Here is a 24,082-nt window from a genome sequence, read left to right as displayed (position 1 = left end):
CATGAGAATACACAGGAGAGAGAGAGAGAGAGAGAGAGAAAGGCAGAGACATAGGCAAAGGGAGAAGCAGGCTCCATGCAGGGAGCCTGATGTAGGACTCGATCCCGGGTCTCCAGGATCATGCCCTGGGCTGAAGGCAGTGCTAAACCGCTGAGCCACCCAGGCTACCCCAGATATTTTTTTATTGCCCTTAATAACTCTTAAAGACAAGATCAAAATAGAACCATAGGTATAAAACAGAAGTCTGCTTAATTTGGCAGTTTGTAGATATGACATAACACATCAACACTGCCCAGAATCAAAGGATCATCTTTATTCTCAGAATAAATTCACCTCATTATTGTATCAGACACAATAAATAAATCTTTACTTTTTTTTTTAATTTTTTTTTAATTTTTTTAATTTATGATAGTCATACAGAGAGAGAGAGAGAGGCAGAGACATAGGCAGAGGGAGAAGCAGGCTCCATGCACCGGGAGCCCGATGTGGGATTCGATCCCAGGTCTCCAGGATCGCGCCCTGGGCCAAAGGCAGGCGCCAAACCGCTGCGCCACCCAGGGATCCCTAAATAAATCTTTAGATTTGACTCTAGAGGTAAAGGAGAATAAGCATGCATCATTATTTGTCTTAGTATGTTAGCTAATAATTTAAAAAAAACTAATATTCCTATAGATGATATACTTGTTTAATCAAGTGAAGAATTAGCAATGGATAACTTATTTAGTTAATATAGAAAGCAAGGAACATTTATTTGTTTTGTTGATCACTCTATTTTTGATACCCATCAAAAAAAACTTGCCTTCTTTAATAACTTTCTTTTTTTCAAAATTAGTCATTTTCATCTTTGCTTTTTAAAACTAAATTTATTTTTTTTTATTTTTTTATTTTTTATGATAGGCACGCAGTGAGAGAGAGAGAGAGGCAGAGACACAGGCAGAGGGAGAAGCAGGCTCCATGCACCGGGAGCCTGACGTGGGATTCGATCCCGGGTCTCCAGGATCGCGCCCTGGGCCAAAGGCAGGCGCCAAACCGCTGCGCCACCCAGGGATCCCTAAAACTAAATTTATTTATGGTGCAAGCATATAACTGGGAGATATTTAGGAAAACCAGGTTTTCTTGGTGAGGTTTTGTTTTATTTTTCCTTTTAGAAACTTTTTTTTCTGGAGGCTTCCCAATTACTTCGTGAACTTTGGAGCAGTGCAGGTCATTCATTTCATATTTTCATAAACATTTCATTATTTTTTTCATATTTAAACACCTGAGACATGGGTTAAAAGTGAAACCCCTACCTTTTTTCTTATTTAAGGTCTAGCCTCTCTTCCAGAAAATAATCATTAATTAAACTTACAATCCTGAACATCCTAGATGATGCAAAATACTTGCAGAGTACTGTCTTTTGTATATTCTTTCATGATTATTGTTTCTTTTCTGCATAACAGCAAACATTAAAACTATTATTATTCTAATAGGTTTATCATTTTCTTAACTATGTTTAGACTCCCCGGAGACAGAAAAAACTCTTTTGTCGTTACCATGATGGAAACCGGAATCCGAAATTCATTCTGGCTCCAGCCAAACAGGAGGATGAGTGGGACAAGCCTCGTATTATTCGCTTCCATGATATTATTTCTGATGCAGAAATTGAAATTGTCAAAGATCTAGCAAAACCAAGGGTAAATAATTTTTTCTTTTTTTCTCTCCGTTTACTCTGTGTATCAGTTTTGCCTTTGCAAGATTACAAAAATGGTAATTGATATGGCAATAACCCCACAGATAGTTGTAGATATTGTTGTCACAACATAATGGAGTCGTTTTTTGTTTTTTGTTTTGTTTTTTTTTTTCATAATGGAGTCGTTAATAAGCTCTGTTTATACCAGTTCTTCCTCAGTTTGTTGTTAATACAAATAATACCCTGCAGCTGGGTTTTAGGCACTTAATTATGAAAGTCATAGATGAGATTTTTATTCACACTGATTTTATTCACAGATGTTTCCGCATCTTTCTAAAAACGTTTTATATGTATTTTTGAACCCTTTAGTCTCATAGCCTAATCAAAGACTAACTTTCCTATATCTTCTATATTTTTATCTGAAAAAATTCTTTTTTTTTTTAATCTGAAAGAATTCTTGAAGTATTTTTATTCCCCTTTGGGCACATTGTTACTGGAAGATATAATTGGGCACAAGCATCATGCTAATTTGAAATAAGGACATCATAGTTTTCTGAATTTAACTCACATCATTTATCTTAAGGAAAACAATTAAAAAATTTTTTAAAATTTCAGTTTAACATACAGTGTATTACTAGTTTCAGAGATAGAATTTAGTGATTTATTAAGGGAAACAATGTAAACACAAACCCATAAACTTAGTGTTTAGCATAGAAATTCTTTTAAGAGAATATGAGAAAGACTATGCTTTATACTCTTGCCTTTTTCCCCCATCACCTTGTTCTTTTTTTTTTTTTTCCATCACCTTGTTCTTAAAACCTATTTGATCTCATTGATAGTAAAATACAAACTGCCATCACTTTCATAAAGAGATTGTTAAATAAACACCAGGCATATTTGTGCTCTTACCAGGCATATATTGCTCAAAATATTGGCAAGTTTTTTCTGTAACGGTGCAGATAATAAATATATTTTAGGTTTTGCTGACCATACCATCTATCATAAGTATTCAAGTCTGCCATCGTGTGTAAAAGCAGCTATAGGAAATACATAAATGAATGTGGCTATATTTTAATAAAACTTCCAAAAATAGGTGGCAGGCTGTATTTAGCCCATGGGCCATAGTTTGCTGATCCTTACTGTAAAGGTTTAAGTATCTGGATATCTGTACTCAAAATAAATTTAAGGTCAGAATTTTTAAGTTTTACTCTTACAAATTAGTACTTCTATCTTTCTTCCTTTCTTTTTCTTTTTTACATTTTAAGTGGAAAAGACTGCTCTAATATGCATAGGTGCTGTCCAAGGGAATTCTTTTAAATATTTCAAACCGAGCACTACTTCTGTTGCATCATATTTTGTCAGTATCTTTTCAGTTTCTATTTTAGATCATTCTTTGTGGTTTGTAAACCCAGTAAACCAAAATATCTTTGTAGAATTTTTATTAAGAATTCATTTCAGTTTAGAGGTCGAGTCTTATATCTCTGGATTTGGAGGCCTCAGTCTTCAAAGGGGATGCTCAGTTGGATTATTTTAATCAAAAATTTCAATGGCAATAAAAATTTTATATTCTTTTGTTAATCTGAGGATCATTTTTTTTAGTTTAAAGTCATCTTGGTTGTCCTCCTTTCTTACTGTTTTTGTACATTTATGAGTTCTTTTTATCTGCCTTTCTGCTAAGTCCAAGATTATTTCACTGTATATGTGAAATATATGAGCAGATATGTTGAAGGAAGAAAAGATGGTCCTTGAAACAAATTTTGAACATTAATGTTTGTAAACAGTTCCATCACTAAAAACAAATTAAAATCAAAAGATTGACATGGATCATTAACTACAAATAGCCTTTTTTTTTTTTTTTTAAAGATTCTTTATTCATAAGAGACAGAGAAAGAGAGGCAAAGACACAAGGCAGAGGGAGAAGCAGGCTCCATGCTGGGAGCCTGATGTGGTACTCTATCCCGGAACTCCAGGATCACACCCTGGGCCGAAGGCAGGCACCAAACTGCTGAGCCACCCACGGATCCGACAAATAGCAATTCTTATAATGATAAATTAGACTTCAAATTTTAGAAATTTCTCTTTCCTCACAGTCCTATTCTCCAACCGCTGAAAGAAATTTAGTTTTTAATCTCTTTTATGTGTATACTCTCCATTCATGCAAAGCAAAAAAAACAAAACTTAAAAAATAACAAAAATATACAAAAAGCTAAAGAGCCAGCTGTCTTTCAAGGCTCAGCACAAGGTGACTGGAAGTCTGTGGAGTTATTTTTTTCTTTTCATCCTCCTTTGTAAAAATCCCAGAATTCTAACTGGTTGGATAAATGTGATTCTTTTTTTTTTTTTTGTTTTGTAATGCAACTATTTTGATGGTTGGCTTCACAGCTGAGGCGAGCCACCATTTCAAACCCAATAACAGGAGACTTGGAGACGGTACATTACAGAATTAGCAAAAGGTAAGAGATGTGTATGTTGCATATTTTGCCCTCTAATGAGTGTTTTGTACATCCTACAGGAATATTCATTTAAGGGAAGTAGGTCATTTTCAGTCTCCAGCTCAAGTCACCGCCTATTTATATACGCATGGATAAACTGCTTTGTGTTTCACAGGTCTTTCCCTTCAACTAGAAGTTCTTTTTTTAATCTTTAATTCGTCTGTTATTTTTAGGGAATTAATATGCTTTGCATCTCTCTTCAGGTCAGGAATCAAATCTCCAGGAAATGGCTTGATACTTGTTTTCTTTTTTCCTTTTTCTTGCAAAAGGGGAAAAAAAGAAAGAAAAAGAAGCAGCTTGATTAATATGGGAGTAGTCTTTGTTTATATAGTTTTCTCACATTCACAAATCCTGCAGTGAATTCACATCATTCTTCATGGTGATTATATTGGCCTTTGTTCATTCATCTTGTGAAATACCATTGTCATTTTGGAGTAATCTGAATTCCTCCTCTTGGAGTTATTTTAAAAAACTTGCTGACTTGAAAGTTGGCAATGGAAAGAACAGAGTTATGCTTCTGATCTCAGTCTTCCAACTACTAGTACTCATGAACTTACTTGTTTTACTTTGCCAGAGAGACTTAACAGTTTTATCTCAGTGAGAGTTTTAAAAAATAAATTTAAAGAGACTATTAACTATACTTTTGTCAAAAATACTTAAAGGACCTTAAACTTCTAGGTCTGAGAAAGCTCCTGTGAAACCCAGTGCTATAAATCATTTACATACAGCTTTAAATCATTTTTTTTTTTTTAAAAAGTGAAAGGACAATAAATCTACAACAAAAATATGTCAACCCATTTTCTCTTGATTTGGAAGTGGCTTTTCTTATTGCCACCTGTCTAAATGTTTTTGCTGATTTGAAACCATTACCTACCATCCAGACCAATCTGAACCCTTCCAATCACCTGTGGCTTGGCAAAACCAAACAAAACCAACCAAACAAAAGCCCAAAATTGCCTGCTACGTGAGTAAGTCCTTGTCCTTTCTCTTTTTTGTAGCTGAGCCGAGCTACAGTACATGACCCTGAGACTGGAAAATTGACCACAGCACAGTACAGAGTATCTAAGAGGTAAGGGAGTAATGGAGAGAATTTTAGTCCTATTTGCACCATTTTCTTTCTTGAGAATCTAATTTTCATAAAACCCATGGTGTGGTTTCTAAGACCAAGACTTTAGGCATGACAATCATTCCTGAATTTTCATGATAGACTAAGACGACTAACCCCAGACATGGTTATGGGGCAGTTAATAGAGATTTTCTAGAAGTAGCTTACTAGATTTCAGAATGCCTGCTGAAACTCCCCAGGCCCCATGTGAAACATGAAGTTGTGTTTCCATATTGAAGTAAGAGAAGTTCCCAAAGAACCTTCATAGAAACAAGGCCTAATTTGGCTTCTATAGTAAAGCAAAGATTTAAAAATCTCAGGGTCACCAGAATATAGCTAACTGTAGGTATTGCAAAGTACATACCTTGAAGGATCCCATGACAAATCCTTAAGTCAAATGATTTCAAATTATTTGCTTTTAACAGTGTTTACAGAGAATGTACTTAAGTTATTAGCTGATAAATCACTGAAATAATTTTTAACAGTAGATTCCTGTATAACTCATGTATATAACTTAGAAGGAGCCCACAGAATAAGTGACATTATTCCAACAGGAACTCCTTTTCCATCTACTTCTTTATGTAAAGGAAGTTTCTCAGCTCTCTTAGAAATAAGAATATTGAAAATAAAATAAGCTCCTTCTGTCTCATTAGAAATATCTTAACATATTTTCACTTTTAAATTGGATAATTGTTTAATCACGTTATTTAGAATAATGTAATAATGTATACTAATAATTGTAATCTCATTCCAGAAGACATTATTTTTAACAATTATACCTTTAGGGTAATAGGAATTGATATTTTTATCAATTTATAAAATTTTGTTGTAGAGAAGTTTAATAAAAGACTTTTATGCATATAAATATATTTCTGTAGGACAGGGCTTCTCAACCTCATCACTATTGATGTTTTGGATCAGATAGTTCTTTGTTGTTTGGGGTTGTCACAGCTTTGTATGATGTTTAGCAGCATCTCTGGCACTCACTAGATGCCAGTAACACCCTTCATCCCAGTTGTGACAATCAGAATGTCTCCAAATATTGCCAGATGTCCCCTGGTAGGCAAAATTCCCACCACCACCCCCAGATTTAACCTCTTCACCCATGTTGAAAGCCACTACTCTAGGGTAAGAATGGAATGAAGATACAGTTCAAGGGAAAAAAAAAAAAAGAATGATATAAAATTTCCCAAGTACTAAAAAAATACTTCATTCATGTCATTGTGGTATTTAGATTCCACTGGATATGTTAAAAAAAAAAAAGATAATTTTTTCAGTAATTACTATTTCAGTATGCCAGAATTAAATCCTTTGAAACTATTTGATGAAAAATTTTAGTTGTCAACTAAAAAAATGTGCAGAAACTAAGCACGTAGATTTTAGCAACTATTTTAGGAGTTAGAGGAACAAAAATTTTGAATATTAGTGCTATAAGTCATAGCAAAAGTACTATGAAGGCTGTACAGAATTCATTGTTTCCTTATTCTTTTTGTGCGAAGCTATATGTCCTTCTTATGGTAATAACCTTTAACATGGCCACACACATATCATGGCTTCCTAACTGTGTGCCCCATGCTACCTGCCCCCTGTCCCCAATTAGAAGATATAAAGAAAATTTAATTTCTGTCATTTGAGTTTGATTTCAGGGCGACCAAAGATTTGCAGAAATTAATTTAGATAATGTTTTGATACGTGATTTATAATGCTTCTGTGCATTGTAATTAACTCTAAATTTCAAGTTAAACTTCAGCTTACTTTCCATTCTATTACAGAATCCTATGTCTTAAAAAATTAACCTGTTATAGGTGGGGTAAAAGAAGAAAATTAACCCATTACCTAACTTTTTTTTTAAAGATTTTATTTATTTATTCATAGACACAGAGAGAGAGAGAGGCAGAGACACAGGCAGAGGGAGAAGCAGGCTCCGTGCAGGGAGCCCGATGTGGGACTCGATCCTGAGTCTCCAGGATCACACCCCAGGCTGCAGGCAGCGCCAAACTGCTATGCCACCAGGGCTGCCCCATTACCTAACTTTTTAAAGAAAATAAGCCATTATATATTTTATCAAAGATTACTACATAGTTTTAGGCATTTTTACTGTCATGAGCCTTGTATCTAAATTTTCCAGATTTGGATGCCTTTAGGAAGTGCATAAAATTTCATGAACTTAGTTCTTTGGAAGTCATTTTTGGAAATTTTTTATATATACAATGGACCTTTTGAAGAAATATCCAGCCCACAGTCATTGGACTCTTACCAATAAGGCAAAATAAATTACACTTGGAAAGGTGATCTTAAATAAAAAAAAAAAAAAAAAAGGAAAGGTGATCTACGATCTTTTTTTTTCCCTTAAGAACCAAATATTTCTAAACATTTGAGCTTATTTTTAAAATACTCTAATTTTATACCTCTGAAAAGCAGTTTCATTGGATTTCTTTAGAAAAACACAACCATACTTTATTTTGTCTATGGCAATAGAAGACCTTAACCAGCAGCCATAGAAGCATTGGAAGACACACCAGAATAAATTTACTCGGTCTCAGCATAGTATGCAGTGTGTGTTTGTGTTCAAAACAACCTAGTAACAATGGAGTTCCACAGCACAGTGATACTCATATTTACTCTTAAGGAAAATTGTTCAGCAAGTCTTTTAAAAATAAAATGCATATGTTAAGAGAGAGGCCTTAACTGTTAAGGAATTTGCTCCATAACATATCCTAAACCTTTCGTATTTTAACAAATAAAAAGTTTTTGCTATTTTGGGAATTTATTAGCTCTATCAAGACATTTTCTACCCATTACTGGGAATTGGAATTTTGAAGATTCCTACAAGTGAAATAAATGAGTGTTTTATGTTTCCTTCACACATTATAACTCTGAAAAAGGCATCTCAAATGTAAAATAGAAAAATTAATATGTACTAATATTAGTTAATGTAGTTCCTTTTGCTGTGGGAACATCTGTATTTTGAATGGGTCAGAAGGGAATTTCAAATATCTGTATTTTGAGAAATTTCTAAGTGATTGCATCATCTTCCATGGAAGGAAAAATATGTTCCAGCATCCTAGCAAATAGAATTTTATTTGGGTAAAGTATGTGTGGAAATCTATTACTGTTTATTTATTGACTGTATTTTAACTTTTGGTAAGTCATCTCTGTCCTTCACAGTATTTAAAAAAAAAAAATTTACTACAGCTTGTTAATGGAGATGCTAATGATTTGGGCTGAGTCAGAGAAATGGAATTCTGGTTTTAGAAAGGTAAACATTGAGTTACATGCTCTAAAAAAAGACAGTTTAGTTATGTGAGCTCATAAAGTCCTGTTAAAGTAATATTAAGAGATATGCAAATAAACAATCTAGTGTGGTAGAAAAAGCTTCTTTGATTCTGGGGAGTTATTTTTGGAAGTGGTTTTCATTTTCCTACTCTGATACACATTTTCCTATAATATATTTCCTTATGCTTATTTAATTTACTCATGTAAATAAGGAGCAAATATGATATAAAAGCATATTAATATTTTACAGAACAGGGGCAAATACAAATATCTGTGAATTTCAGATATTTTTTTAAATTGAAGTCACTTTTAACAATGGCATTGCCCTCTGTTAGGTTGAACAGTGGTTCTCAGATTGAGATTAACTGAATCGGACAGATCTATAATGTCATTGTCTAATTGTCCCACTAAAAACCAGAGGACCAGGATGAATTTCCAGGCTAGATGATAACTCTTTCTTTGTTAACCATCAAGCACTTACAGAAGAAGACTTAGGGTCCAGAATTATTTTTTGCCCTTGCAAAAAAAAAAAAATCACAGTTTTTATATTAGCTAATTGTAAAATGTCAATTTTTACATGTGTTGGGTTAGAAGGAGAAGCTAGTGCAAATTTTATCATTCACATTTTCCTTCGGAGGCTTTTTGCCAAAACCTCCAAAATGATAGTGACTGTCTATTTATTTGAACATGATGTCCTTATTAATATATTAAAAATATAGTCCTGCAGTGTGAGAATGTTGCTTCTTACTCAAATAAAGCATTCCAGGAAGACCTAGGTGGCTCAGTCAATTAAGTTTTTGACTCTTGATCTCAGCTCAGGTCTTGATTTTGGGGTTGTGTGTTCCAGTCCTATGTTGGTGGGGTATGGAGCCTACTTAAAAAAAAAAAAAGAAAGCATTCCAGTAATGCTGTAAAACAAATTATATATTAAAAGAAACGGGGCAGCCTGGGTGGCTCAGCAGTTTAGCGCCTCCTTCAGCCCAGGTTGTGATCCTGGAGACTGGGATCAAGTCCCACGTTGGGCTCCTTGAGGAGAACCTGCTTCTCCCTCTTCCCTGTGTCTCAGTCTCTCTCTCTCTCTCTCTCTCTCTCTCTTTCATGAATAAAAAAATAAAATAAAATCTTAAAAAAAAAAAAGAAATGTTGAAACATTACTCTGAATGTACAACTTAGATCTGGGGTTCCTATGATTAAGACCAAAAGGAATGTATTTTGTGTTATCTAATTAGTAATGAAAAATACTGTACTTTACATTCTAACTTGATTAAAAAATACTGAATACTGGGAACCTTGATTTAATTTAATGGAGGAATAAGACTTTTAAATCCTGAAGAATAGACAGTTAATATATATTACAGTATCCTTATTACCTCCACTGAATCTTTTAGCAGTGTTAAAACAATTTAAATTCAGGGCTGATTTCTTAGACTAACTGATAGGTCTGTAACAATGTTGCTGAAGACAGATTAGCAGTTGGCATCCAGATGAACAAAATATTTTATTTATTTATTTATTTATTTATTTATTTATTTATTTATTAATTATTTTTAACAAAATATTTTAAACATATAGAGTTCTCCAGCTAAAGAGAATCCTTTTATATTTTGGAGAGGTTTTCACGTGAAAGTCAAATTAAGTAAAATAACTCTACATGCATAAGTAGAATTTATTTTCCTCTCTAGTGACAGTAATAGAACCGTAATTAAGATAAGTTCTTTTTAACCTTTAATCATTAGTAACTTTAACTGCTAAGCCTCAGACCTTCCTTTGAGATCATTTATGGTATAACAAAAAGTGCAAATTAAAACTTCAAAAGATGGGGAATCCCTGGGTGGCTCAGCGGTTTGGCGCCTGCCTTCGGCCCAGGGCATGATCCTGGAGTCCCAGGATCGAATCCCACGTCAGGCTCCCTGCATGGATCCTGCTTCTCCCTCTGCCTGTGTCTCTGCCTCTTTCTCTCTCTGTCTCTCATGAATAAATAAATAAAATCTTTAATAAATAAAACTTTAAAAGAAATCTAAACAATTAACATTAAAATGTTTTTCCCTTAAGATTAGGAAAAATTTAAAAGATTGATACTGGCAAGGATTTTCTGAAAGGGCACTCATAAATGCATAGTAAAAGTATAAAATACCTTTTTGGAGAACAATTTGACATCATTCATCAAAATGTAAAGTTGTCTAGCAGTTCCACATGTAGGAGTTTAACCTACAGAGAGGTATTCCCACAGTGTGCAAAGATATAAAAAAATTTTCATTACAGTATTATTTGTAATGGAGGAAAAGTAGAAATAGCCTTATTTAACCAGTGCTTTATTGGTAGATCTTCATGGTCATTTTAGAAGTAAAGAAACTTTATTTTAAAATGAAAAGCAGGGGCACACCCAGGTTGGTGGCTCAGTTGGTTGAGCATCTGACTCTTTGTTTTGGTTCAGGTTGTGATAATCAGGGTCATGAGATCCAGCCTCACATCAGGCTCTGCCCTCAGAGCGGAGTCTGCTTGGGATTCTCTCTCTCTCTTCCATCTTCCTCTGTCTCTCTTGCTCATGCTCACATTCTCTCTCAAATAAATAAATCTTTTAAAATAAAAAAATGAAAACCAGTAGCTAAAAAACAGCATGGAATGGGAATATAAAGTGATATAGTTGTTATGGAAGAGAGTCTGGTATTTCCTCAAAAAGTTAAACACAGGATTACTATATGGGCCAGAAATTCCACTGCTAGGTATACACCCAAAAGAATCCAAAGGAGGGACTCAAGCAGGTACTTGTACACTCAAATTCATAACAGCATTACTCACAATAGCCAAAACGTGGAAGCAACCTAGGTGCGCATGAATAGATAAGCAAAATGTTGTATATCTATATAATGGAATATTATTCAGCCTAATAAAGTAATGGAATCCTGATACATGCAACAACATGGATGAACTTTGAGGATATTCTATTAAATGGAGTAAGACGAGGATAAATATTATGTGATTCTATTTATAGGAGGTAACCAGAATGAAAAATTCATGCGGACAAGAAGTGAATTAGAGGTTACTAATTCACTAAGGGGCTAAGAGAAGAGGGAAATGGCAAATTATTGTTTAGTGGGTACAGAATGCAGTTTGAGATGATGAAAAGTTCTGGAAATAGTGGTGATCATTGCACAACTTGTTGAATGTACTTAATGGCATTGAATTTTACACTTAAAAATGCTTAAAGTGGTAAATTTTATATTAATGTGTTTTTTACCACAATAGTTTTTTTTTTTTTTTTTAACTGAGGTTCTATGTGTATTGACTTGGAAAAGTGTCAGAAGTATTTTCAGGGACAAAAAAGTGAATGTGTTTATTGATGTGGAGATTGGAAGGTGGGTAGATTTCTATTTTTAAAAAAATTCTCTCTGGGGACGCCTGGGTGGCTCAGTGGTTGAGCATCTGCCTTCTGCCCAGGGCGTGATCCTGGAGTCCTGGGATCAAGTCCCACTCATATCGGGCTCCCTGCATGGAGCCTGCTTCTCTCTCTGCCTGTGTCTCTGCCTCTCTCTCTTTCTTTCTCTCTCTCTCTCCCTCTCTTTCATGAATAAATAAATAAAATCTTTTTTAAAAAATTCTCTCTGTATATTTGTTTCCATACAGGGAAATGTTGAGAGGATAAGTACCTATTTATTAGTACCGTGTATCCGTAAGGAGTGGGACTAAGAAAAGGACTTTATATACTTTTGTATCGTTTGAAACTTTTATAAATATTTTTAAAAATAGCTTTATTGGGAGGTACACATACCATACAATTCATTGGTTGAAAATGTACAGTTGAGTAGTTTTTAGTATATTCAGAGTTGTGCGTCCATCACCACAATGAATTTCATTTTATTTTTTAAAAAGATTTTATTTGAGAGCATGCATGAGAGAGCACCAGTGGTGAAGAGAATCAGGCTGCCTATTGAGCAGGGAGCCTAATGTGGAGCTGAATCCCAGGACTCTGGGATCATAACCTGAGCTGAAGGTAGCTGCTTAATGGACAGAGCCACTCAGGCACCCCTCACAATGAATTTTAGAACATTTTCATTACCTGAAAGAGAAAATCTGCACTCCTTAGCAATAACCACTCAGTTCTCAATTCATCACCTCTCCCAGCCCAGCCCTGGTGGGTGATTACTAATCTACTTCCTGTCTTTATAGATTTGCCTGTTCTGGATTTATTTTTTTAAATATTTGGTTTGTTTATATGGAGAGAGAAACTACTAGCAGGAGAGGGGAAGAGGGAGAAGGATAAGTAGACTCCCTGCTGTGCACAGAGCCCACTGAGGGGCTCCATCCCAGGACCCTGAGACCATTACTTGAGCTGAAGTCAGATGCTTAGCCAACTGAACCATCCAGGTGTCTCTGTTCTGGTTATTTCATATAAATGAAATAATACAATATGTGGTATTTTGATGTGGCTTCTTTCACTTGCCATGTTTGCAAGGTTCATTGATACTGATGTATGTATCTACACTTCATTCATTTTGGGGGCTGAACTATATTCCATTGTATGCATGTTACCTGTTTTATTTATCTATTGATAGTTGGATTGTTTCTACTTTTTGGCTATTATGAATACTGGTCTGAACATTCATGTTTAAATTTTTATGTGAACATAAGTTTACATTTCTCTTGGGTATACCTAGGAGTACTCCTACACCTAGGAGTGTAATTGCTAGGTCATAGGATAATTCTGTATTTAATCATTTGAAGAACTGCTAACCTTTTCCAAAGTGGCAGCACCATTTTATAATCCCACCAGCAGTGTATGGGTCATTCCAGTTTCTTCCCATCCTCATCAACACTTGTTATTGTCTGTCTTTTTTATGATTATAGCTATTTTTGTAATGTGCTATTGCATTGTGGTTTTGATTTGCATTTCCCAGTGGCTGATGATGTTGAGCATCTTTCCATGTGCTTATTGGCCATTTGTTTATTTTCTTTGAAGACTGTTTATTTTTAGATACTTTACCTATTTTTGACTTGATTTGTTTTTTATTTAGTGGTAATAGTTCTTTATATATTTTAGACCCAAATCTTTTTTTTTTTTTAAAGATTTTGTTTATTTATTCATGAGAAACAGAGGGAGAGAGAGAGGTAGAGACACAGGCAGAGGCTCCCTGCAGGGAGCCCAATGTGGGACTCGATCCTGGGTCTCCAGGATCATGCCCTGGGCTGAAGGCAGTGCTAAACCACTGAGCTACCCAGGCTGCCCCTAGACACAAATCTTTATTAGATATTTGATTTGCAGAAATTTTCTTCCAGTCTCTGACTTGTCTTTTCACTTTCTTGGTAGTGTCCTTTGAAGCACAAATTTTTTTATTTTGATGATACCCAGTTTATTTTTTTTATTGCTTATACTTCTGATGTCAGAGCTAAACTAGTGTCTAACTTAAGGTCACAAAGATTTAGACTTACAGTTTTTTCTAAGAGTTTTACAATTTTGGCTCTTACATATAGGTCTTTAATTCCTTTTGAGTTCAATTTTTTTTATATGATATGAGGTATGGAGCCCAACTTCTTTCTTTTGCATATGCTCATTTGGGGCCCAAGACTATTTTTTGAATATAACAAACACTTATATATATGTGTGTGTGTGTATATGTGTGTGTGTGTGTATGTGTATATACACACATATATATGTCTGTAGGCCCCATATTGAACATGGACCCCACATTGGCTTGAACTCACAAGCCTAAGTTCAGGACCTGAGCTGAGATCCAGAGTTGGATGCTTACCTGAGTTGCCTGGGTGCCCCACATTTCTTGCTTTTATAATTTTAAAAGTGTGAAGTGAAAATCAAAATGATAATTTGCTAGAATACCAAAAGTGAAGGTGTTTGGTAACAGGAAACTTTAGGTTGCAGAGTAAGCATTGTCAAAGAGAAGATTAAAGATAAAGAGAGGCAGTAATTGATTGGTAGATTGAGTTAGAATGTATTTCTTCCAATTCTGAGTTTCTAATAGAACTAGGAGCTAATCTAGTGTGTCAGTGTACCTGTCTTTCTGACTGGCAACAATTTGAGTTATAAAGGGTAGATTCAACAGCATAGAGAAAAGATCCAGTCTCTATAAGGCTGAAGGACAGTGCTTCTATCAAAGTATATGAGAAAAAGTAAGAGTAGATTCTTGTGGTAGCAGGGAAGGAAGTTGAAGGTAACAAGTAGGAAACAAGGTTCTCTGTGGGTGATGGGTTCCAGGATGGATAGGAACAATTCTCAAGATGTATCTAGTTTGAAATTTTTTCTAGAAGATATTTATTTTTTTAAAGGATTTTATTTAGTTATTTGAGAGAGAGCTAAAAGAGGGAGCATGAGTCGGGGGAGGGTAAAGGGAGAGGGAGAAACAGGCTGTCTGCTGAGCCAGGAGCCCTACATGGGGCTCAATCCCAGGACTCTGGGATCATGACCTGAGTTGAAAGCAGACACTTAACCTACTGAGCCATCCAGGTGCCCAGATATATTTATTTTGAGAGAGAGAGAGGGAGAGTGCATGCACACGCATGCATGAGAGGTGGGGAGGGGCAGGGCAAGAGGGATAGAGAATCTCAAGTATACTATGCACTGAGCACAGAGCCTGACTTAGGGCTTGATCTCACAACCCTGAGATCATGACCTGAGCCAAAACCAAGGGCCAAATGCTTAACCAACTGTGCCACCCAGGTGCCCCTAAAATTTTAATAGAACACTTGCCAATCTTGTGTTGCAGTTATCTGTAAAAATCAAGTCAGTAGTTTGTGGCTTATAAAGTTCAAAATCTGTCAAATTGTTGCCAGCTAGAAAGATAGGTACATAGACTAGTTTAGTGCCTAGTTCTACTAGGAACTCCGTCAGAATTGGGAGAAATAAATTCTTAGTGTATTTATCTGCTGCAGCCTTCATAATAATAAATTTCTTGGATCCTTCCTATTTCTGCCGCACTGAGGAATTCTACTCAGCCAGTCCATATAAATTTGCAAGGGATCACCAGACAAGTAATTATGGTAAAATAGAATAAATCTTGGATTATCTAAGAAATTTCTGATTAATTCATTTCTTCATTCAGCAAATATTTATTGAACATCTACCATGTGCCAGGCACTCTAATAGGTTCTGTAGATATAGTGGTGAGCAAAACCAAGTAGAACTTATACGTATTTGGGATTAGTAGTTGGATGAAGACATTTTACCTTAACCAAGCAACGAATTAATATACAGTTACTGTGATAAATGCTACAAAGTACTATATAGTACTATATGTATATAGTACTATAAAAGATCTATAGTACTATAAAACATTACCGGAAAAAACAAAAAACCCAAAAAACCCATAAACATTACCGGCAGCTGCCCTTTGCATTTCCAAGGGGATGGAGGTAGCCTCTATCTGAGGTGCTTCAGTTGCAAATGGTTGCCAGCTCCAAGATTAATGGTTCTGGGGGTACAGCTGCCACCATCCTCCATCCTCTGGACCAAGGGTGATTCCCATAGTAGCATCCAGCAGGTGCCCACCAAAGTCCTTGTGGTCTTTTATATATCAGAAGTACTACAAAAGCTTGACTGCTTTTGTGAAGAGCATTTTATTTCTTAGAGAAAATGTTAAGAGTTACCTCAGAAAAATACTTCTTCCCTCTTAGAAGAGTGCTAGCAGGACCTCAGTCTTTTGAGGTAACAGACTGAAGAGGATTCCCATCAGGGTGGGTTATCTTGACCTCTGCAGCATCTGGGAATGGGGTGGATGATGTGCACTAGATGATGCATGCTGTGGTAGATCATGTGCGCTGGCAGAGATCTCTGGATGGAAAGACCATGGTACTGTTACAAGTGGAAGGCAGCATTTCACAGCTGGGAGAATGAGAGCAGCATTCACTGAAGAAGTCATTCAAGCTGCTAGGAAATGGAGAGAAGCTGGAAAGAGATGTCTATCTGTTCTTCAAGGAGGGTAGAGGCACAGAAACTATGACATGTGCATTCTAAAGAGGAAGATGTTTTGAGCTTGTGGATAGTTAACATGGATGCCAAGGTTGGGCATAAAGTGGAGAGAGTTATTGAAAGACTGCAAGCAGCATTGAATGCTCAGCCAACAGCATCAGTCTAGAGGCTGGTGTTGCTGAGGAAGTGGACACATGTATAGTTGTGGTGGTGAGACATTACTAGGTGGAATTAGGGGATGATGAAAAGCCTATAGCCTAATCAAATCATTCAGCAAACTACTGATCCTCTTCAACCTGGAAAAGGATTTCTAAGGAAGACAAATTGTCTCATAGTTTGTTCCTGTAGTCTAGTTTATTTTAATGGTAAGAGTAGCTTACTTTAAAAAAAATACACACATGTAGGCGCTCAAATTACCTTCTACAGGTACGTGAGTGATAATCTCCCTTCATGAAATTAAGACTTATTTTAAAATCTATTTATCTAAAAGTTGTTTGAAACTACAATACTAATCCCTACTGAGGGCGAAGTATAGTCGATAGAAAACTATAACAGATCAAGTGTGTCATGTATCAGGTCATATACCAAAATGGAAAGCTAGTTTTAAGCAATATTTCAGAAGCCTTGCTATTTTAAAAACTGAAAGTGTTTCAAAGTATTATTCTTAATAATAAATAATTGTCCTTGTTTGTGAGAGAATAAAATTTAGAAGATTGCAATGACTGTGTTTCACAATATTTACCCACCTGCATACAAAAGACAAAGATAGTTGCCTGTGTTCTAAAGGAGGGCAAAATTAGAAAACTCATTTTAGTCTTGAACCAGAGAATGTTTGTTAAGAGACTTGCTAATCATTGTGGTATCCACAGCAAAATATCGCCTTACCGATGAAAAAGGTGCATTAATGTAACAGTTAAAAAAGAGATGTGGTTCTTAATGTTTTTAAAAAATCCTGTCAATTGTAATCATTATAGATTTTATAGCTGCCTTTCTTACAACTTCTTTTTTTTGTTTGTTTTTTGTTTGTTTTTTTTTTGTTTTGTTTTTTTTTCTTACAACTTCTTAACACAGTTTGAGAAAGTATGTTATTGTTACTTACTATTTTTAAAATAATTTTACTGAAGTCAGTCCATCAGAACAAGAAGAATCCTATATATTTTCTTTTGAAATGGGTGTGAGAAATATAAATTTTATAACAGTATTATTTATCTTGGTTCAGTTCTAATAGCATGTCATGTCAATTTAATGTTGTGATTAGTAAAAACTTCTTCACTCTCCTCCTTCCTTTTCCTCTTATTAAAATAAAAATTATAAGTTTTGACAGGGAGGAGTCAAGGAAGGCTTCTCTGAAGAAGAGATGACTAAGTTGATAATCCAAAGCCTGATCTTTGCAAAGTGAAAAGGGACTATTCTAGGCAGAAAGAAGAAAGAGCACATGCACTGGCCTTGGGGCTAGAAGGAATATGTTAAAGAAATCAAGGTGGGGCACCTGGAGAGAGACTATAGTGGGAGAGGCTGTAAGGGAGACCAAGACCAAGCCAACCAGAGAGACTGAAGGAATGCTGGAGAATGAATGAGGAGGAGTTTCCAGAAGGATGAACATTCAGTTGTTACTAAAAGAGCAAATACAATGAGAATTGGAAAAATCTTGGTAGATTTAGTACCACATTAGTTGGGGTGATATTACCAAGAGCAGTTTTGATAGAGTGGTAAGGGACTGAAGCTACACTGGAATGAATTAAGAATGAGTTGGGGCTCTTGGCTGGCTCAGTTGGTAGAACATGTGACTCTTGATCTTGGGGTTGTAATTTTGAGCTCCACAATGGGTGTAGAGATTACTTTAAAATATTAAAAAAGAAATGAAGAGTCTGTGGGAAAAGTTGGCTTACAGAGGGAAGAGAAAGAGATTGGTAGCTGGAAGAAGATAGAGCCTTGAAGGAAAAACATCTTTTTTTAAAGATTTTATTTGTTAGAGAGCACAAGTTGAGGGAGGAAAAGAGAGACAAACAGACACCCTGCTGAGCAGGGAGCCCCATGTGGGACTCCATCCCAGGACCCTGAGATCATGATCTGAGCTGAAGACAGATGCTTAATTGACTGAGCCACCCAGGCACCCCTGAAGGAAAGAATTTTTATATATTTAAGGGAGAGACTTGAGCTCAGTTTAAAGCTGTGAGAGGAATTGAGAAGGAAAGTTGATTAAGAGAGAAAGGGCCAATCAATGATTTATGCTTCCTAAAATGTCAGAAAATAATAGAATCTAAGGCAGAGGATTAGCTTTAGATTATGGAGAGAAATCTCTTTGGAACTGGAATGAAGGAACTAGATGAACTAAAAGGAACAGATAGATGCAAACGTAGGTAGATTGTACAGTTTCTATTTTCTGTCAAGTAGGGGTATGTACTGAGAGAAGGGGGAAGCTGAGGTGAGTTGGAGTTCAGAGTAGAAGAAGGAGTAGGAGTCTGGGCCCATTTGAAGTTGGTATTCATGAATTATCAGTGGAATACATTTGCCCTATTTCAGGACTTTGTCAGTAGGGTTTGGTGACACAGGTATAAGCTTAGAGAAAAGAAATCATTCCTGAGGATAGTATTTTTGCCAGGCAGTTTAATTTAGGCACTTAGCAAGAATGTTGTTGAAATGATAGATGTGGAATCAGAGGTTGATGAGAGAAGTGAAGAAAGAATGAGGCTGATAGACCAGGAAGAAGCATATGCAAAGGAGATAGTTTAATTTGGGGTGCTTTTTTTATTTAGCTGTGTATGGTTCCCATACCATAAAATTCCCTCCTTTAAAGTGTATAACTCAGTGGTTATTTTAGTCTTTTTAGTTATGCAATCTTTACCATTATCTAATTTCCAAACATTCCCATTACCCCAAAAAGAAAGCCTGTACTTACTAGCAGTAACTCCTCATTTCCTCCTTCCTCTGGCAACCCCTGATCTACTTTCTATATCTGTTGATTTGCCTATTCCAGACATTTCCCATAAATGGAATCCTAATATGTGGCCTTTTGTATGTTGCTTACTTAACATAATGTTTTCAAGGTTCATCCATATGGTGGCATGTATCAGTACCCGCTTCCTTTTCATGGCATAATAATCCATCATATGGATGATATATCACATTTTATGTATCTCTTCATCAGTTGATGAATATTTGGATTATCTCCACTTTTTGGCCATTACTAATGCTGCTATGAACATTCATGTACAAGTTTTTGTATGAACATATGTTTTAATTTTTCTGTATGTACCTGGAATTGGAATTGCTGAGTCATATGTAACTGTACATTTTACAATTTGAGGAAGTGCCATACTGTTTTCCAAAGCAGCTACACCATTTTTACATTCCTACCAGCAATGTATGAGGGTTCTGCTTTCTTCACATTCTCACCAGCACCTGTAATTGTCCATCTTTTGTTTTATTTGGGGGCTTGAACTCAAGATCCTGATATCAGGACCTGGGCTAAGAATCAAATACTTAACTGAGCTAACCAGGGGCCCCTGTCCACCTGTTTTTTTTTTCCACCTGTTTTTATTATAGTCTTCCTACTGGGTGTATTTTGGTACCTTTTAAAAATGTATTTTTATTTATGCAAATAACATGAATTTTTTCTTTTTTTAAAGATTATTTTAGAAAGAGTGTGTGAGTAGGGGGAGGGGCAGAGAAAGAGAGAGAAAGAGAGAATCTCAAGCAGGCTCCCCACTGAGCATGGAGCCCAATGAGGGGCTCAGTCTCATGACCCTGAGATCATGACCTGAGCCAAAATCAAGAGTTGGACACTTAAAAAAAAAAAGAGTTGGACACTTAACTGAGCCACCCAGGTGCCCCTACATGAATTTTTTTCTTATATTTACACTGTAGAAGTCAGACTAAAAACCCTATGATCTCCACCCCAGTCAGTTCCTATACCTTACCTAAAAAGAAAAATTGTTTTCAATTTGGTATGTATTTTTACAGAATTTTAAAAAATTCTCAATGTAATAGCTCTCTGTAACCTTCTTAAATTAATCCAGCTGTTTTCAAAGAAACTGTAATAAATGAGTCAGTTTTTTCTAACCTTTAAAATGTAGCATCTTTAAAAAGTTATAGCATTCATCAATAAAAATCCTATCAAGCAAGCCAACTAAATGCCTATAGGTGAAGGCTTACTGTCTCTCATATTATGGCTTTTGAAATGATGGCTTTTAATCTTTATGTAGTGAAACATTATCAGTAAAACTAATATTCTTGTTCTTAGTGCTTGGCTCTCTGGCTATGAAAACCCTGTGGTGTCTCGAATTAATATGAGAATACAAGATTTAACAGGACTGGATGTTTCCACAGCAGAGGAATTACAGGTAGGTATTGACATTATCCTTAAATTATATGCTATCACATTATTTCTTTATACTTTTTCAAAACATGCTTCAGATGAGAGTTCTTAACATTGTACAGGCACTGTAAGGTATTGCAGGAGAGTTTGGGACCCCAAAAGTGAATATGCAAGCTGAAATCATGCAAACTGATCTTAATAATCACTGGGAAAAATTAAGATTTGTCTGTGATCTCTGAAATTCTTTTACAAAATGTTAAAAACTTACTGTTAAGTATAAATTTATAGGGAAATGAACAATATGGAACATTAATATTTATTAAGTACACTATAATTTTTTGTCATTCTTAACTATAATTCTGTTAGGTAATCGGGGCAGTTCTTATTTTTTAATGTGTTTTTCTCTCTGTTCTATTGAGTTATAATTCACATACCATAAGATTTACCTTGGTTTTATTATATGCACATGGTTATGGAGCCATCACCACGATCTAATTGCAAGAATATTTCATCACTTCAGAAACTTTAAGCAGTCACTCTCCATTCCCTCTCCCTAATGCTCTGGGCAATTTCTCATCTCCTTTCTATTTATGAATTTGCCTTTTCTAGATATTTCATATCAATCGAATAATATGTGGCCTATTATGTCTGATTTCTTTTTATTATGTCTGATTTTTATCACTTAATGTAATGTTTTCAATATATCAGTATATTTTATTCTTTTTCATGCTGAATAATATTCCATTTTTTGGATGTACTACACTTCATGTCAGGTGAAGGATATTTGGGTTGTTTGCACTTTTTGACTATAATGACTAATGCTGCTGTGAACATTTGTGTACAAGTTTTTGTACAAACATTTAAAATCCATGGGTATATATCTACATATAGACTTGATGAGTCATGTAATAACTTCAGTTCAACATATGAGGAATCGCTAAACTATTTTCCAAAATGACTGCACAATTTTCTAATTCCATTGGCAGTATGAGGATTACAATTTCTTCACATTCTTGTCAACACTTGTTCTTGTCTGTTTTTTTTCTCATTACAGTTTTCATTTCTATTTCCCTGATGGCTAATGATGTTGAGCATCTTTATTTTTTTGAGAAAATTTTTGTTTACATTCTTTGACTATTTCTTCATTGAGTTTTTGGGTTTTTGTTGAATTGTAAGTGTTCTTTTTACATTCTGGATACAGGACCATTATCAGATATGTGGTTTGCAAATATTTTCTCCCATTCTGTAGGTCATCTTTCATTTTCTTGATGATAACCTTTGGCACAGAATTTTTAATTTTGATGAAGTCTGATAGGTCTTTTTTGTTTTTTTGTTTTTGGAGTTTTTTTTAGTTGCTTGTACTTTTTTACTAAATTCCATAATAGTTAACATACAGTTTTATATTAGTCTCAGAAAGTGCAATATAGTGATTCAGCAATTTTGTGCATTACAGTGCTCATCATAAGTGTACTCTTAATCCCTATCATGTATTTCACCCATTCTACTCTATTTCCCTCCTGTCTAGTAACCATCAGAATGCTCTCTATAGTTGAGTCTGTTTTTTTGGTTTGTCTCTTTTTTTCTTTGTACATTTGTTTTGTTTCTTAAACTCCACATATGAAGGACACCTGGAGATGACTCAGTGGTTGAGCATCTGCCTTTGGCTCAGGGCATGATCCCAGATGGAGTCCCACATCGGGCTCCCCACAGGGAACCTGCTTTCCCTCTGCCTATGTCTCTGCCTCTGTGTGTCTCTCATGAATGAATAAATAAAATCTTTAAAAAACTCCACATGAATGAAATCATATGGTATTTATATTTCTCTAACTTATTTCACTGAGCATTATACTATCTGGATCTATCCATGTTTTTGCAGATGGCTAGATTTCATTTTTTTGTGGCCGAGTAATATTCCATTGTGTTTATATATGATAATTTTATCCATTCACCGGTCAATGAACACTTGAGTTGCTTCTAAAATTTGGCTGTTGTAAATAATGCTGCAATAAATATAAGGGTGCATATATCTATTTGAATTAGTGTTTTTCTGTTCTGGAATTACTGGATCATATGGTAATTCTATTTCTAATTTTTTGAGGAACTTCCATACTGTTTTCCACAGTGGCTGTGTCAGTTTGCATTCCCACCAACAGTGCACAAGGGTCTCTTTTTCTCCACAACCTCACCAACACCTGTTGTTTCTTGCATTTTTTTATTTTAGCCATTCTGACTGGTGTGAGTGAGCTGATGTCTCATTGTGGTTTTGATTTACATTTCCCTGATGATGAGTGATGTTGAAATGTTGAACATATTTTCATGTGTCTGTTGACCATCTGTATGTCATCTTTGGAGAAATGTCTGTTTATGTCTTATGCCTATTTTTTAATTGATTATTTATATTTTGAGTGTTGAGTTGTGTAAGTTGATATAGCCAATGTTAGAGAAATTACTGTACTGCCTGTGCTCTTTGCTAGGATTTTTATGGTTTCAGGTATCACATTGGGTCTTTAATCCATTTCAAGTTTATGTTTATGTATGGTATAAGCAAGTGGTTCAGTTTCATGCTTTTGCATGTTGCTGTCCAATTTTCCCAACACTATTTGTTAAAGAGACTATCTTTCCCATCGCATATTCTTCCTTTGTCAAAGGTTATCAATCATATAATCATGGGTTTATTTATGGGTTTTCTGTCCTGTTCCATTGATCTATGTGTCTGTTTTTGTGCCAATACCATACTGTTTCAATTACTACAGCTTTGTAGTGTATTTTCATATCTGGGATTGTGATACCTACAGTTCTTTTTCAAGACTGCTTTGGCTATTGGACATCTCTTGTGGTTCTATACAAATTTTCATATTCTTTGTTCTGGTTCTATAAAAAATGCTGTTATTTTGATAGGGAGCAAATTAAATCTATAGATTGCTTTGGGCAGCATGGACATTTTAACAGTATTTGTTCTTCCAATACATGGCCATGAAATATCTTTCCATTTCAGTTTCTGTTAGATCCATCTGGTCCAGTGTGTCATCCAAAACTACTCTCTTCTTGCTGATTTTTTGTTTGATCAATCCATTTTTGTAACACTCGATCCATTATGAGTATTAAAGTCTCTGACTATTATTATCAATTATTTCCTTATGTTGTTATTACCTGCTTTATGTATTTGGTGATCCCATGTTGGGTGCATAAATATTTACAATTGTTATATCTTACTGTTGGATTGTCCACTTTATGATTATATAGTGTCCTTCTTTGTCTCTTGTTATAATCTTGGTTTTAAAATGCGTTTTGTCCAATATAAGTA

At 35.2% G+C, this 24,082-nt stretch overlaps 1 protein-coding gene and 1 pseudogene across 4 annotated transcripts in view; both read left to right on the top strand.

Annotated features, from left to right (window-relative positions):
• The window catches only part of P4HA1 (prolyl 4-hydroxylase subunit alpha 1), a 76,739-nt gene that overhangs the window by 38,070 nt on the left and 14,587 nt on the right, over positions 1-24,082 (top strand). For 3 of the 4 annotated variants that reach the window (XM_049109049.1, XM_049109047.1, XM_049109050.1), the window contains 3 exons: positions 1,497-1,673; positions 5,160-5,230; positions 20,704-20,807. In XM_049109049.1, the coding sequence (XP_048965006.1) occupies positions 1,497-1,673; positions 5,160-5,230; positions 20,704-20,807 (352 nt within the window). Of the gene's footprint in view, positions 1-1,496; positions 1,674-4,051; positions 4,123-5,159; positions 5,231-20,703; positions 20,808-24,082 lie in introns of all 4 variants that reach the window. The other variant, XM_049109048.1, reaches the window with a different exon arrangement.
• On the top strand, positions 14,051-20,697 carry LOC125754930 (enolase-phosphatase E1-like; annotated as a pseudogene).

Source organism: Canis lupus, chromosome 4, assembly GCF_003254725.2.
Source record: "Canis lupus dingo isolate Sandy chromosome 4, ASM325472v2, whole genome shotgun sequence".
Classification (NCBI taxonomy): domain Eukaryota; kingdom Metazoa; phylum Chordata; class Mammalia; order Carnivora; family Canidae; genus Canis; species Canis lupus.
The sequence above is the reverse complement of the archived record's forward strand: the minus strand, read 5'-3'. Positions and strand labels throughout refer to the sequence as shown.